We start from the raw sequence: 13,978 nt of genomic DNA, 5'->3' as shown, positions 1-13,978 counted from the left end.
ACTATAGTTTACAGAGGTATGTGAGCCAAGTTGTGCAAGAATCCTTACTTTAAAATGAAATTTAGGTTCAGAAAGGTTGTAACTTGCTGAGTCATGTGAGTAAATGGCAGAGCTGGTATTCAAGCCTAGAGCCATTTTTCTTCAAAATGCTGCAGCCTAAAAAGTCCCCTTCCATCCAACACTGTTGTAATGCATATATAACAGTATGCATACATGCACACACATCCACATTTGTGTATGCCCATATGTATATACCCACATATACATATGCATATATGGGGATGGGGTCTTCTACCTAGTACTTGAAGATCTTGTCTTCTAACTGATTTATAAGCTCCTTGCAGCCAGGAACTGTATTTTATACTTCTCTGTCTACAAGGGACCCAGCTCATGGACACATAAAATGAGGACTAAAAAAAAAAAAAAATAAAAAACCCCTTTGATTATAATAGGACAAGTTTGTCCAGGTCAGAGGAGAGAAGATCTGGCAGTCTTGAAAGAAAATACATATTTCTAGGAATGAGCTAATGATGATAGGATGCATTAGTGATGGCCAAGAAGTGATCTGTCAGATCTCTTGTTGAATCATGGAGAATGCAACTTAGATCTCCCTTCTTTTTCCCGTCAACCACGAAGGCATAGGACCCTCTTCCCAGCCTCGGAGGTGGTGGTGATGGGAGGGTTTTCCCTCTAATTCTGAAGGTAGGGAGAAGGCAGGGAATCAAAGATAGAAGGCCTGAGACTAGGGAAGGGGAGTTAGGGCTGAGAAAAGGTCTGACAAGGAGGGGAAGAGGCCTAGAGTGGCAGAGACAAGGAGAGGAAGGAAGGGAGAGGGGAGAAAGGTGGGGGAGAGTAAGAGGCTGAGAATTACCCTCCAAACCTGCAGAGGGAGGGTGGAAGGAGGAGGAGGGGAGGGAGAGGAAGAGGGGGAACATAGGGGAGAAGGAGGAAGAGAGGGAGGGGAGGGGAGAGGTGCAGAGATTGGGGAAGGGGGGCCAGGGAGGAGGAACATAGGGGAGAGGGAGGAGAGGGAAGAGGGGAGGAGGAGGGCTCGCAGAAGGAGGAGAGGCATCAAGGGCGGAGGAGAAGGGAGGGGGAGCTAGAAGGAGAAGGGAGAGGGAGAGGGGGAGAGAAGGCGGGGGAGCGGGGAGGAGGGCTCGCGTCCGCGCCTAGCGAGCCGGGCCTGGAGGGGAGGAGAAGTGGCGGGAGGGGGAGGAGAGCGCAGCGCGGCGCCGCGGCTTCGTCGTCTCGTCTCGGTCTCCGCCTCCTCTCGGAGAGATCGCGGCTGTGCTTCGACAGCCCAAGGAGGGCAGCCAGCAGAAAACCTGAAGGAAGCCGCGGCCGCCGAGTGCCTCCCGCAGGGGCCACCCATCGATCCTCGCCCTTTCCGTTGCCCCCTTTTCAGGCCTCCCCACCCCCCGGGTCTCCCCGAGAGCAGCCCCGCCGCCGCGGCCCCGCCACCTTTCCCGCAGCGGCCCCTCCGCCCTCCCGGCTGCGCCATGGCGGCGGCGGCCGAGCCCAGCAGCGGCAGCAGATACCAGCAGGTGAGCAACGGCCCAGCCCGCAGCCCCGCCCCACCCCGCCGCCCCTCGGGCTCTGCTCTCCTCCCTAGCGGGGCCTGGAACGCGACGCCGAGGCTCTGTAGGCCCCACGCTGGACGCCCTGGACCGAACCGGGCCTGGCCCTGGGCGCCTCCGCCCTCGAAGGACGCGACGCCCCCTCCTCGGCCCCGCCCCAGTCGACCCTGCCCGGAGGGGGGGTGGGGGTCCCCTCCTGCACGACCTCCCCCAGGGCCGGGCGGGTCTCTTGCCCCGGTTGGGGGGCCTTCGAGACATAAGGGGACTGCCCTCCCTCGTTGGGCCCCCCCTTTCTTTTTGGTTTTCCCTGCTGTCAGATTGTCAGTTTTTAAAAAATAGGGGGAAGGGGTAGAAATCCCCTGGAAAAGAGAACTGAGAGGTGGATCGCAGTCGGGGCCTGCGCCCGGCGCTCCCTGCTGTGGGAGATGGGATTACTCATGCCTCAGAGCTGGCTGTTTTTGCCATCCCCCTCTCCTTTTGCTTTAAGACAATTAAAAAAAAAAAAAAGGGAGAGACCCAGAGAGGATGGCCTGTAATTTTTTTTAAAGGCCATCTTTTGTTGCCTGTGTCCTCAGAAATGGCGACGCGTACATGGAAGGTTTGTATTTTAAGCACTTGAAAATGATGATGAAAGAAGATACAACTTTCTCATAACAAACATGGGAGGAAATGAATAGTTGATGTTGGATCATTATCTAACAGCTTTTAGAAATTGAGGCCGCAGGAAGAAATTTTTTTTTGTTGCTGTTGCTACTGAGCCTTAATTTTTCTGGAAACGCAGAGAGGCCTCAGGGTGTTTAATAAAATAGCCCAACATCTATCTTAATTGTCAGAATACAGCCCGATTCTAGCTGTTAATGATTAATTATAACCACAAATGCCTGCAATCTAGTCTTGTTAAAGGACCTTTAATACTAATTTGAATAATGATGCTAAGGATTCAGTATAAAATCTGTAAGATGTTTTCTGTGTTTCACAGAATAAATGAAAACCACGAAAAGATTAAAATAGGAAGTTTAAACCTTACATAACCCAATTTTTGTTTTCATTATTTGTATATTGCTATTTCCTCCATCTCATTTCTCAGGCTGAGGTGACTTTATTTAGGAATTTCGGTAGATTGTCACAAATAGTTTTAAATTGTGGCAGTACAGCCTCTTTATAAATCGCTAGACTGGATTAAGAGACTAAAGCCTAATTAAGAGCCTGTAATAGACTTTTTATATGACCTTGGGCAAGTCATTCTTGCTTTCTGTGCCTGGCTGTCTCCATTAATAGAAGTAAATAATGACCTGTCATAAAACTGTTACCAGGATGTTCATTAATTTCAAATTTCCCAGAGATTTGTTTTTATTGATTCTTTAAATGTTAATTATGGATTAAAAAAAATCATACTTAAAAAAAATTAGCCTTCTTCTTGATCTACCCAGGTGGCTGTTGGCGTGTTAGCATTTAGAAAAACTGTAGGCATATTATACTGTATACAACTGAGTGCATTATTTCAATACATAAAAGTGTGATATGTCAGGATTAGGTCAATTTTAGATATTAGCATATGATCTGCATCAATTAGAAATTGGCTTTTTAAAATCTGATGTAGTTGATTGAATTTATCTATTCCTCTAATTAAATATTAGAAAAGAGAGTGAATGTACCCACTAATATATTTAATTAGTGTTTTGCCTCTCCAGATCTTTTAAAGACTGAGGAAAAGACCTACATAAATTTAGCATCTAACTGTAAGCATCTTGACCACCGAGAATATTTCAGATTTTTTTTGTCTTTATATCACCAGTTTCTAGCTCATAATAGGTGCTTCATAAATGTTTATTGAATGAATGGTTGGTTGTGGAATTCACAGATTTGAATAGAACATGTGTATACTTATTTTAGAGTACATTCATTTAAATCTATTAATATATGCTGAAAATAGGATATCCACATTATCTTTAAAAATAATTTGTTAGGAAAAATGCAGTTATTGTATCATGCCATTTGCAAAAATTGTAGAACTTTGGCATTAGAGCTGAGATACCTGATTTCTCTCGCTGATTCTGCTTCTTCCCTTAGTGATTTGCCCAAAGGAATTTGTCCTTCCCTTAATTACAATATATATGGTTTTGATAAACTCTGTCAATTGTCCCCTTTTGAAGACTACATTTGTGAAGAGCTTTGAGTTGGATTTAGGTCCAGTATAAATTATGTGATAATCCAGTAGAATTAGATAGAGATCTGGATTCAAATCCTATCTCCGACATTTATTAGCTAAGAGAATGAATGAAAAAGCATTTAAGAGTTTATTATATGCAAAGCACTGTGCTGATAATGAAAAGAAAAGTAAGACTATCCATCCTTGCCTTCCTGGAGTTTGCAGGCTATGGAGAGAGACAATAGCAGTAGGAGGGCTAAATGGGTTCCTTAGGCAATGCAGTTGATGATGCATCTTCTTGACTCTGATTTTCATTAGTAAATCATATCTTTTCTGGTGTTGAACTGCCAAAGACTTTGATGGTCAGGACTTTATTTTCTTGGTCTTGAGGACCTATGTGGGCAAAGGAGGCAGGAGCTGAAGAATTTACAGAGGTATTTGCCAGGTTTCATCTCCAAAGAGTTGCTTCCTTGAACAATTTCTTTGGGGGTTGTAGTAGGAACAAAGGAACTGGTGCTGTTGTTACCCTGGAACTCTTGGGCTACTTGCCCGTATGTAATTATGGACCAGTCACTTAACCTGCCTGACCTCAATTTTCTCCTCTGAAATGGGAATAATATCTTTGGTATATCAAATCAGATATTAGATATATCTGTGTACATACACGTGTGTGTGTGTGTGTGTATATGTAAAAAATATTTTTTGGGAACTCAAGATACTTAAAGTCTCACTTAATATTTACTTGTCTCACAAGATTATTTCATGAGGGTCAGAAGAAAAGTATGTAAAGCATTTTGTAAACTTTGAAACACTATTAATATACAATTAGAATTTATTATTATTTTATACGTTAAAAATAGACATAATTTTTAGTTATTCAGGTTTGGCTTATAGCCTTCTAAAGGAGTTGACAGCTTTTTGAGCCAGATGTCAACCTTGAGCTTCAGTCTGGTGTCTTTCATTTCTCTCTTGTTGATCTACTAGAACCTCATCCAACACTTAAATCTCCCTCTCTATTTTCCAATACCCTAATTTCTCTATTTCTGTTGATACTGTTATTGAAACCTCAGTTTCCGGGTATTGTTGCTTCTGCTTTTATAGTTTTATCTTGCAACTACTTTATTTTCTCTCCTCAAACTGCTACAATCCTAGCTGAGGCCCTCATTACCTCTTGCTTAAATTATTGTAATAATCTCTTAACTCTTTTCCCACAGGTTGTCTTTTCATTTTCCAACCATTCTTCATGTAGGTTCCAAAAGATTCTTGAATTAGTCTAACCATAACTCTGGTCTAACCAGATTGGTCTCTTTCTCAAAAAATTTGTCGTGGATCTCTACTGCCTGCAGTTGGATAGAAGACCAACTCTTTAGGTTGGCATTTAAGTCCCTCCAAAATCTGACTCCAACTTATCTTTTTCAGGTATATCTACCTCAGGCTTTGCTCTTGTCAGACTGGACTGCTGTCTATTCCTTTATCTTGACCTACCTGGAACATGCCTGTACATCTCTGCTTATGCAGAATTGTTATCCTTCAAGGACCAGTTAGGAGCCACTACTTCCATCAAGCATTAGTTCCCGTGAACCCTCTTTTCCCCTTGCCCCCCCCCCAAGTTCCCTTTTTCATCTGTCTGGTACTTCGTCTATGTCACTCCTTTGCCAGATACCTTGTATCATACTTATTTGTGTATATCTTATCAACCCTATATCAGATCATAAACTCCTGGAAGATAGGGACTTAAATTTCTGTGTTGGAGAATCTCAGGGTTTCTTGAAATATGTAAAACTTGGGGCGGTTAGGCGGTGCAGTGAGTAAAGTGCTGGCCCCAGAGTCAGGAGGACCCGAGTTCAGTTCCAGCCTCAGACACAACACCCACACAAAAAAATAGAAAAAAAAAAAGAAATCTGTAAAACTTGCTTATAGATCTTCAGATTATAATTTTTAATTGAAGCATAAAGTAGGGAGATACACGCTTACTAAAAGTGTTCATCATTGCCATGAATATTGTCCTGCACAAAATTCATGAAGACATGTGCATGGTGACACTTGAACTGAGTTTTGAAGGAAACAGAGCTAGAAGGGAGTCCTTTCTAGGAATGGAACACAGGCCAGGGCACCAAGATGTAAACAAGTTCTTGTTTGAGGAACAGCAAGAAGGCTAGACTGTACATACAGTATAGTATGTGGAGGGGGATAATGGGATTGGTTGGGGCCAGTTTGTGAAAGGTTTTTAAATAGCAAGTAGAAGAGCTTGGAGTTTGAGAAGATTACATAGTCAACCATCGGCTTTGGAAAAATGAGTTTGACAGATTTGTAGAGGATAGATTGGAGACTAGAAGGCTGTTGCATAGTAGTCTTCGTAGCAGGAGATGAAGGCCTGAGTTGGGGTAGTGACCTTGGAAGTAAAGAGAAAGGGAATGTATGTGAGAGAAGTTGTAGAGATTAAGAATGACAAGGTTTGACAACTATGGATTTATGGGATGAAGAAGAGTGAGAATTGATAATAATGCCAAGGTGGTGGATGGTGGTACTCTTGACAGAAATGGGAAATTGAAGAATTTTTGAAGTATTTTAGAATCTAGTACAATGTCTTATACTTTTCAAGTAATAAATATTTGTTGAGTTTAATTTTGGGTATTCACATATAATGTCATTGTAGGGATTGCAGATTTGGCAGAAAAAAAATCAAGATTGTAGTAGACTGTTGAATTAAACAGTTCAACAAATATTTATTTTTTCTGACAGGTCTTTCTGGCTTATAATGAATTCATGTGTGAACTAAGGAAAGAATATATTCACCTCAGAATAGGATCAGTATGGTATGATTAGGATGGGGTGCAGATCATTTGGTAGTTTATGGGTTTATTTCATAATTTTGTATAGCATTTCTCTCTGGCTTATTGAATGAACATTATATGTGAACCAAGGAAAGAATACATTCACCTTTATCATAATACTACCAGTATGGTGATTAGGTTATTGGACCAGGCAGACATAGGAGATGTTACAGGACAGAATATTACGAATTTGATATGGTAGATGGATTAAGATGAATATTTGCATGTTTTATTAGTAATTTTGTTTTACAGTTATGTGCTATACTGTTTTCTTGAATGTTCTGTAAAATGATAATGCCTTGCACATAGTAGGTTTTTGATGTTTATTTGTATTAAAAACATTCACGTGGTTGGTATATTAGGAACCTATTTTGGCTTAGGTATGTATCAGCTATGAAAATAAAAGACAATATCTAGGCAAATCTTTGCAATAGAAAAATTGATTGTGGTTAGAATTATTTCCTAATTGAATGTTAGAATTTAAGCGATTTACCACTTGGTGAATCATTGTAGTTGAATAATTTGTCTTGTAAGTAATTAGCTTTCTCTTGAGTTTTGGGTTTTATGTATCTTTGAGTAATAATGTATTAACTCCTTTGTATAAGAAAAAACCCTATTTACAGGCTGTTACTAAGCCATTTATTGAATTTTTTTCCCATAGTTAGTGATGGATTTGTGTAGTTTTATGCTCCCTTACTTAGTCTTATATGTTTAGAGGAGAATTGATTGATAAAGATCTTAGTTGTAGCCAAGGTATCAGGCAAAACCAACTGGTTGATGTAGGATTCAAAGCCAGAACTTAAAGCTTATCATTAAAAATCATGCTTTAGTTTGTCTGGATAAAAAAAATGACAGGCAATATTCAAAGGTAGTTTTTCATTTCTGCATTCTTTATTTTTCTTGTCTTATCTAATTAGGGGAAAAAATTAAAATTGCCTTGAAAATTGCTTTGTTATTCATCTTTAAAAAAAGAAAAAAAGAGATCCTGAACTTATATATAGCTCCCTATTATGCTTTTATATTTAGCTCTTTAAAATATTGGTTTCAGTTGCATTAATTGATTATTCTTATTTTATCCTTGAACAGAGCTATAATGATACCACAGTTCTTTGGGAAATAGATGGTAGTTATTTTGATAGCTATTCTTTCAAATTGTTAACAGATTGATGGTTTGGTAGTACTTTAGTTCACTTTAAAGTAATTTTTTTCCAATAGACAATAAATTTAGTAAATAGTAGTCTATCAGGGTTTTTTATATTTTTCAACTTTTCAACCTTTGTATTTAGCTTAGTAGAAAAATAGAATGTATTATTGTGTTCTTTGCATAGCTTAAATTCATAAAAGATTTTCACTTATACAGTTCCTTGAGAGATGCAGCAGTAGGTAACTTTGTTTGAAAATCCAATGATTATTACTATTAAGTGAGACATAAAACTGGGATACATAGCCTTACCAAAGGTAATTGCTTCTGCCGTGGAGGATTGAATCAAGGTAGAATCCAAATGAAAGCAGAATTCCCTGTAGATGTGGTGAGGTCCTTTAGATATATGGTAGGATGACATTGTGTTGATTGCTTCAAGCCTTGGAACATTGAAGAGTCTCCTAAGTGAAATAGATAATATTTCTAAGGAATATAACCTAATTATTCACATAGGAAAAATCCAAGTGGGTGAAGTGTGCCAGTTGTCCAGATGATCATATGCATTTGGATGAACAACTCATAGAGCCAGTCCATTAATACGTATAGCTTGGGACAAACAATTCAGAGGGATAGTAAACAGACTCCAGAATTGGATATAAGGAGGGAGAAAAGACTATTGAATTTGGAAAATTTGGTAAATTTCATGGTTTGTAATGATCCCACATTTCTCTTTTAAAAAGGCCCATTTTTAAACCACAGTATTCTTTCGGTAATGATATAACACTGGTATGAATCATGGGATATCATAGTCTCTGAAGAATTAAAATGTGGGTCACCAAAGGACAATGGAGTGGTACATGGGGGAGATGAATAGGTTATAGAATATTATTCATGAAGAATTGTCCAAAAGAGACAGCATTAAAAAAACCAAAAGGAAGAAAAGAAGATTTGGTAGTTAAGTAGTAAGATTTAGTGAGTAGAAGTGGATTAATTAATAAATTGAGTCCCTACCATGTGCTTCCTATTAACTTTTTTTTTTAAGCAATCAGGGTTAAGTAACTTGCTAAAGGTTACATGGCCAGGTGTTTCTGAGTGGGTGCTAAGTGTCTGAGCCCAGATTCGATCCCCAGGTCATCACAACGCTGGGGCCAGTGCTCTTACTTGCTGTGCTACCTGGCCGCCCCCCTATTAACTTTTAAAAGTACTACCAGTCTTTCTAGGTTCCTTAAGTTTGCAACCTTAATATCCTCAACTCACTGTTACTTACCCGTCTTATTTAGTCAATTGCTAAATCTTATCATTTCTTTCTCCACATTATCCCTGGGATACATTTTCTCTCTTCTCATACAGCTGATACTCCTCACTCCTTCATCCCTCTCACCTGGTTTACTTAAATAGGTCTCTGATTGATCTCCCTGCTGCCTCAAGTTTCTCCCTACTACAATCCTGGTGGTGTCAAACTCATATAGAAAAAAATTATCTCTGTGGGCTTTATATTGGCTTAGAAAACCACAAATTAATATTATCTGTGTTGTAGTTTTATTTTTTTTTAAACATTTCTCAATCACATCCAGAATTATTTATTTTTAATATTTATTTAAAAACTTTTTTTTGAGTTCCAAATTCTCTCCTTCCCACACCTTTCCTTCCTATAGAGAAGACAAGCAGTATGATATAAATATTACATGTGAAACCATGCAAAACACATCTCCATATTAGCCATGTTGCAAAAAAAAAAAGTAAAAGACAAACATAGAAAGTGAAAAAAACATGCTTCAGTCTGCACTTGCAGTTTATCAGTTCTCTCTCTGGAGCTAGATAGCATTTTTCATTATAGGTTCTTTGGAATTATCTTAGATCATTGTCTTGATCAGAGTAGCTAAGTCTTTCTCAGTTCCAATATTGTTGTTACTGTGTCGTGTTCTCTTGGCTCTTTTGACTTCACTTTGCATCAGTTCATATAAGTCTTCCCAGGTTTTTCTGAAAGCATCCTGCTAGTCATTTCTTATAGCACAATATTATTCCATCACAACCATATGCCACAATTTGTTCAGCCATTCACCCAATTTCTGGGTATCCTTTCAATTTCCAGTTCTTTGTTGCCAAAAAAAAGAATTGCTACAAATATTTTTGTACATAGAGGTCCTTTTCCCCTTTGCTCTCTTTGGGATATAGACCTAGTTGCTTGGTCAGTTACAGTTTTATAGCCCTTTGGGCATAGTTCCAAATTGTTCTCTGGCATGGTTGGACCAGTTAACAACTCTAAAAACAGTTCATTAGTGTACCTATTTTTCCACATCCCCTCTCGAACTTATCATTTTATTTTTGTCGTGTTAGGCAATATGATAGGTGTGCCAATAGCATTTTAATCTTGTTCTGCAACATTTGGGAGTTTAGTGGGCTGAGATTTTAACAGCTCTGCTCTACACAGCTGCCAAACTAATTTTCCTAAAGCCTTTTTTTGACCTGGCAAGCCAGGGTGTAAATACTTTCTACACATTACTCTCTTCATGTACAATCTAGCTCTATCATTTTTTTTAACCTTTTGTTTTTTTGCGTTATGTACCCCTTTGACAATCTGTGGACCACTTTCTCAGAGTAATGTTTTTGAATGTATAAAATAAAGTATATGGGGTTTTAAAGGAAACCACTTATATTGAAATACAGTTACCAATTTTTTTTTTCTTTTTTTGCTTTTTGGAGGGCAATTGGGGTTAAGTGACTTGCCCAAGGTCACAGGCTAGTTTTTGTGTTAAGTTAATGTCTGAGGCTGGATTTGAACTTGGGTCCTCCTGGCTCTATTCACTGCGCCACCTAGCTGCCCCTATCAAAATATTAAAAAAAAAAAAAATCCAAGTCACAGATCCCATATTAAGAACCTTTGCCCTGTTCCTTTCACACAGTACTCCATCTGCTTTTTCTGTACCTTTGCACTGACTGTAATTGTCTCTGAATTGCTCTTCCTCCTCACCTCTGCCTCTTAGCAGCCTCGACTTCTTTCTAGACTGAACTCAGAAGCCATCTTTTGAAATTCACGAAACCTTTCCTGGTTACTTCACCTGCCTAGTGCCTTTTTCCTCTAAGATTACCTTCCATCCACTCTGCTGCTATCCAGTATGTACCTATTTACATACATGCTGTGTCTCCTTGAGGAGAGGTTTTGCGTTTTCTTTGTATTCCCAGTATTTTGCACCTTAACAAGCATGTTGTGTTTTTAATAAATTTAATTGATTATTAATTAAGAGATGGTGATGAGGGAAGGAATGGTTTCATCATAATGTCAAGAGATATGGAAAAGGTCACCAGTATATTAGTTAGATCCCCTTCTAGAAGATTTCAGGGATAAGATTCTCGTAGGATGGGAAGGTGTGTAGATGTGATTAAGATTGGAGGAGTTCCCACATAGGCCATTGTAAGAGTTAATCACATAGTTTCTTGGAGGAATTACCCAATTTGTCCATTGGAAGAGCACTCACATCAACAATAACATGGGATCTGTTGGCTTTCTTTTTGACTGTACTATTAACCTCATCTAAAGGTAGTTGTCAGATATCACCCCATATCTGTTGCTGTTACATTTTTAGGGTTGCTTTATTTTTCTAAGCAATATAGCTAGTCAAAAGTTTCAAATGTTAACTAAAAATGCTGACTAGGATCAAGGACATTTTTAGTCAAATATTCACTAATTGGTTAAAAGAGTTCCTTCCCCTTGTGCAATATTTATCTATCCCCCAGGCAATATCACACATTTTTTTGGTCTTGCTATCTTTTTGGTATAATATTAACAGTAGTTAATATAAATTGTAGACTTTTTTAGCAATTTCCTTGAAGTTTTTGTTATATGTTTTATTTAGGCCTCTGAGCTGTTTTTCTTACTAATTACATTGAAATAAACTTTTCTAAATGTTCCTTTCAGAGCTTACATTCTGTATTCACAGGGCCCTTCTAGTGTTATTATATCTTCTCAGACACTTAGTAACTTTGTAAAAAGTCACAACCTCTGTCTGCTTCAGTTTCCTTAACTGTAATATAGGAATAATAATAACACCTCCCAGAGTTATAAGGGTCACATGAGATAATATTTAAAGTGCTTAGGACAATGCCTCAAACATAGTAGGCACCCATATAAATAATAACTTTTATTCTCCTTTCTCCTCCTTGGGGCCCCTCCCCAAAGTTCTGTATTTGGGGAAAAATATTTAATTCTAATTTTGCTTTCTTAGAAGGGGTGTTTTGGAAAGAAACTTGATGACTTATTGTTCTGAGGGTTTTTTACATTTGAATTTACATTGGAAATTTGAATGAGGAAGATACCAAGATTAAGAATCTCAAAATTGGGGCAGCTACCGTGTTTCCCCGATAATAAGACCTATCCCGAAAATAAGCCCTCCCCTTACTGTGTAAGATTCCTCTAAAATAAGCCCTACTGAGATTGCTACTGTAGTGAAGGTGATCCCCTGCGCTACACGCTACATTATGGTACCCTCTGTATGCACCGTTTTCTCCCCCCCCCCCGTGAAACGCACGCAGCGCTCCGAGCTGCATCCATTCAGAGCTGCAGCAGTGAGCGCGTCATCCTGTTCTTCCCCAGTGATTTGCTTATTGAATAAAGGTACATTTTTTTTGTTCACATTTACCTGTTTATTAAAATTGCTGTCAATGTTCATTAAAATAAGCCCTCCCCTGAAAATAAGCCCTCTGGTGTTTTTCTGTCCAAAAAAAATTAATAAGACAGTGTCTTATTATCGGGGAAACACGGTAGGTGGTATAGTGAATAGAGCGCCGGCCCTGGAGTCAGGAAGACCTGAGTTCAAATATGACCTCAGACAGTTGGCACACTTATTAGCTGTGTGACCTTGGGCAACTGTAGCAGCAGGAACCCCAGAGTCCCCAGGGTGGCCACCAACACAGGTTCTTAGATCTGCTTTTCTAAGGGAAAGCAACTCAAAATGGGTTAACAATCTTGTTTTAATCAATCAAATATATCATTTACCTTGTTCAGGGGAAAAAGTCAGCACCCCGAACTTCAGAGCATACAGACAGAAGTTACAGGAAAACAGAAAAACATATCAAGCAGACAGGCCTCCAACTGTCTTGACCATTATATCCATACCTAGTCAGTTACCAGAGAGGGAAGCATCAACATCTGAATTTTCAAAGCCAGGGGGCTCTCAATGGCTGCCCAGAGTCTTGTCTGGTCAAATCACACAACACTTCTCAGAGTGAGCCCCCAAACAAAGCCTCACATCAAGGATTATATAGCCTTCTCCTGAGTCAGAGAATGTAACAACCCTCTTGACCCACTGCCCAATCACAAAGCACCAAGGTGTGGGCATTCCTGAAAAACAAGCCTCCCATCACAGGCTACAGGTGCACTTAACCTAGAGGCAGGGAAGATCTAAAAATTTACACTCCTATAGCAGCAACTCACTCCCAGTTGCCTTGCCCCTCCTCCCCCACCCCTCTTCCCCCCCAAAAAAGAATCTTAAAATTTCTAGAGAACTAACATTTTCCAGATGACAAACTAAGGAATTCCTTCATTACATATTTTGGCTAGATGACCTGTAGTATCTCTAACAGGTCTGAAATTTTATGATTCTGATAGTAATAGCTAGTTGACATTTATATAACATTTTATGGTTTATAAAATACTTGCATATGCTCTCTCATTTGATCCTCACAATTGGTCTGTGAGGAAAGCAGTTGCTTTCATTTTACAACTGAGACTTAGAATAGTTAAGTGACTTGTCCAGCATCACACAGAAAATTGCAAGGTTGAAATTTGTATTCATTTCACAAATCAGTTAATCTATATGGGCCTTTGTTTCCTTAGCTTTAAAATAAGCAAAATAATGGAAAAGGTCTATGTAGCATGTTTTATAAAACTTATTTTAAAAGCAATTATCTAGCCATGGAAGTGGTGCTTTTTGGAAAGAGTGATGTAAGAATATTTTGGTTCCACATCTTGTTTAGTGTCTTGCAAAAAAAAAAAGTAATTCAGTTTCAAAGAAATATATAATAAATCTCATAAAAAGAAACATTCATTAGTAGTTAGAAGCAATAAATTGGAAATTATTTTTCAAAGTTTCATTTCATTTTTTGCAAAAGGGAGGATTGCTATTTCATATCCATATTGATTTTAATACATTCTTGGCCAGGTACTTGTCTTCATGAGATTTATTTAGAAAACTCCCCCAGTTGCTATGGTAACAGAACATAAGAGACTATGATTTGAAGAGGGTTGGTTATCTGCAGTCTTACTGAATCTTGTGCACCA

General features: G+C 38.9%; 1 protein-coding gene across 2 annotated transcripts in view; it reads left to right on the top strand.

Annotated features, from left to right (window-relative positions):
- Positions 1–1,181: 1,181 nt before the first annotated feature.
- NDFIP1 (Nedd4 family interacting protein 1) overlaps positions 1,182–13,978 on the top strand; it is a 64,128-nt gene continuing 51,331 nt past the window's right edge. Inside the window, exon 1 of one of the 2 annotated variants that reach the window (XM_069102702.1) lies at positions 1,182–1,544. In XM_069102702.1, coding sequence (XP_068958803.1) covers positions 1,500–1,544 — 45 coding nt within the window. In that variant the 5' untranslated portion in view covers positions 1,182–1,499. Of the gene's footprint in view, positions 1,545–2,139; positions 2,176–13,978 lie in introns of those variants that run through there. The other variant, XM_069102703.1, reaches the window with a different exon arrangement.

The sequence above is a fragment of the Petaurus breviceps genome, unplaced genomic scaffold (genome assembly GCF_028583685.1).
Source record: "Petaurus breviceps papuanus isolate PSGF00001 unplaced genomic scaffold, PetGlider_PUasm1.0 551, whole genome shotgun sequence".
Lineage (NCBI taxonomy): Eukaryota > Metazoa > Chordata > Mammalia > Diprotodontia > Petauridae > Petaurus > Petaurus breviceps.
Note: the sequence above shows the minus strand (reverse complement) of the source record. Positions and strands in the feature narration are given on the sequence as shown.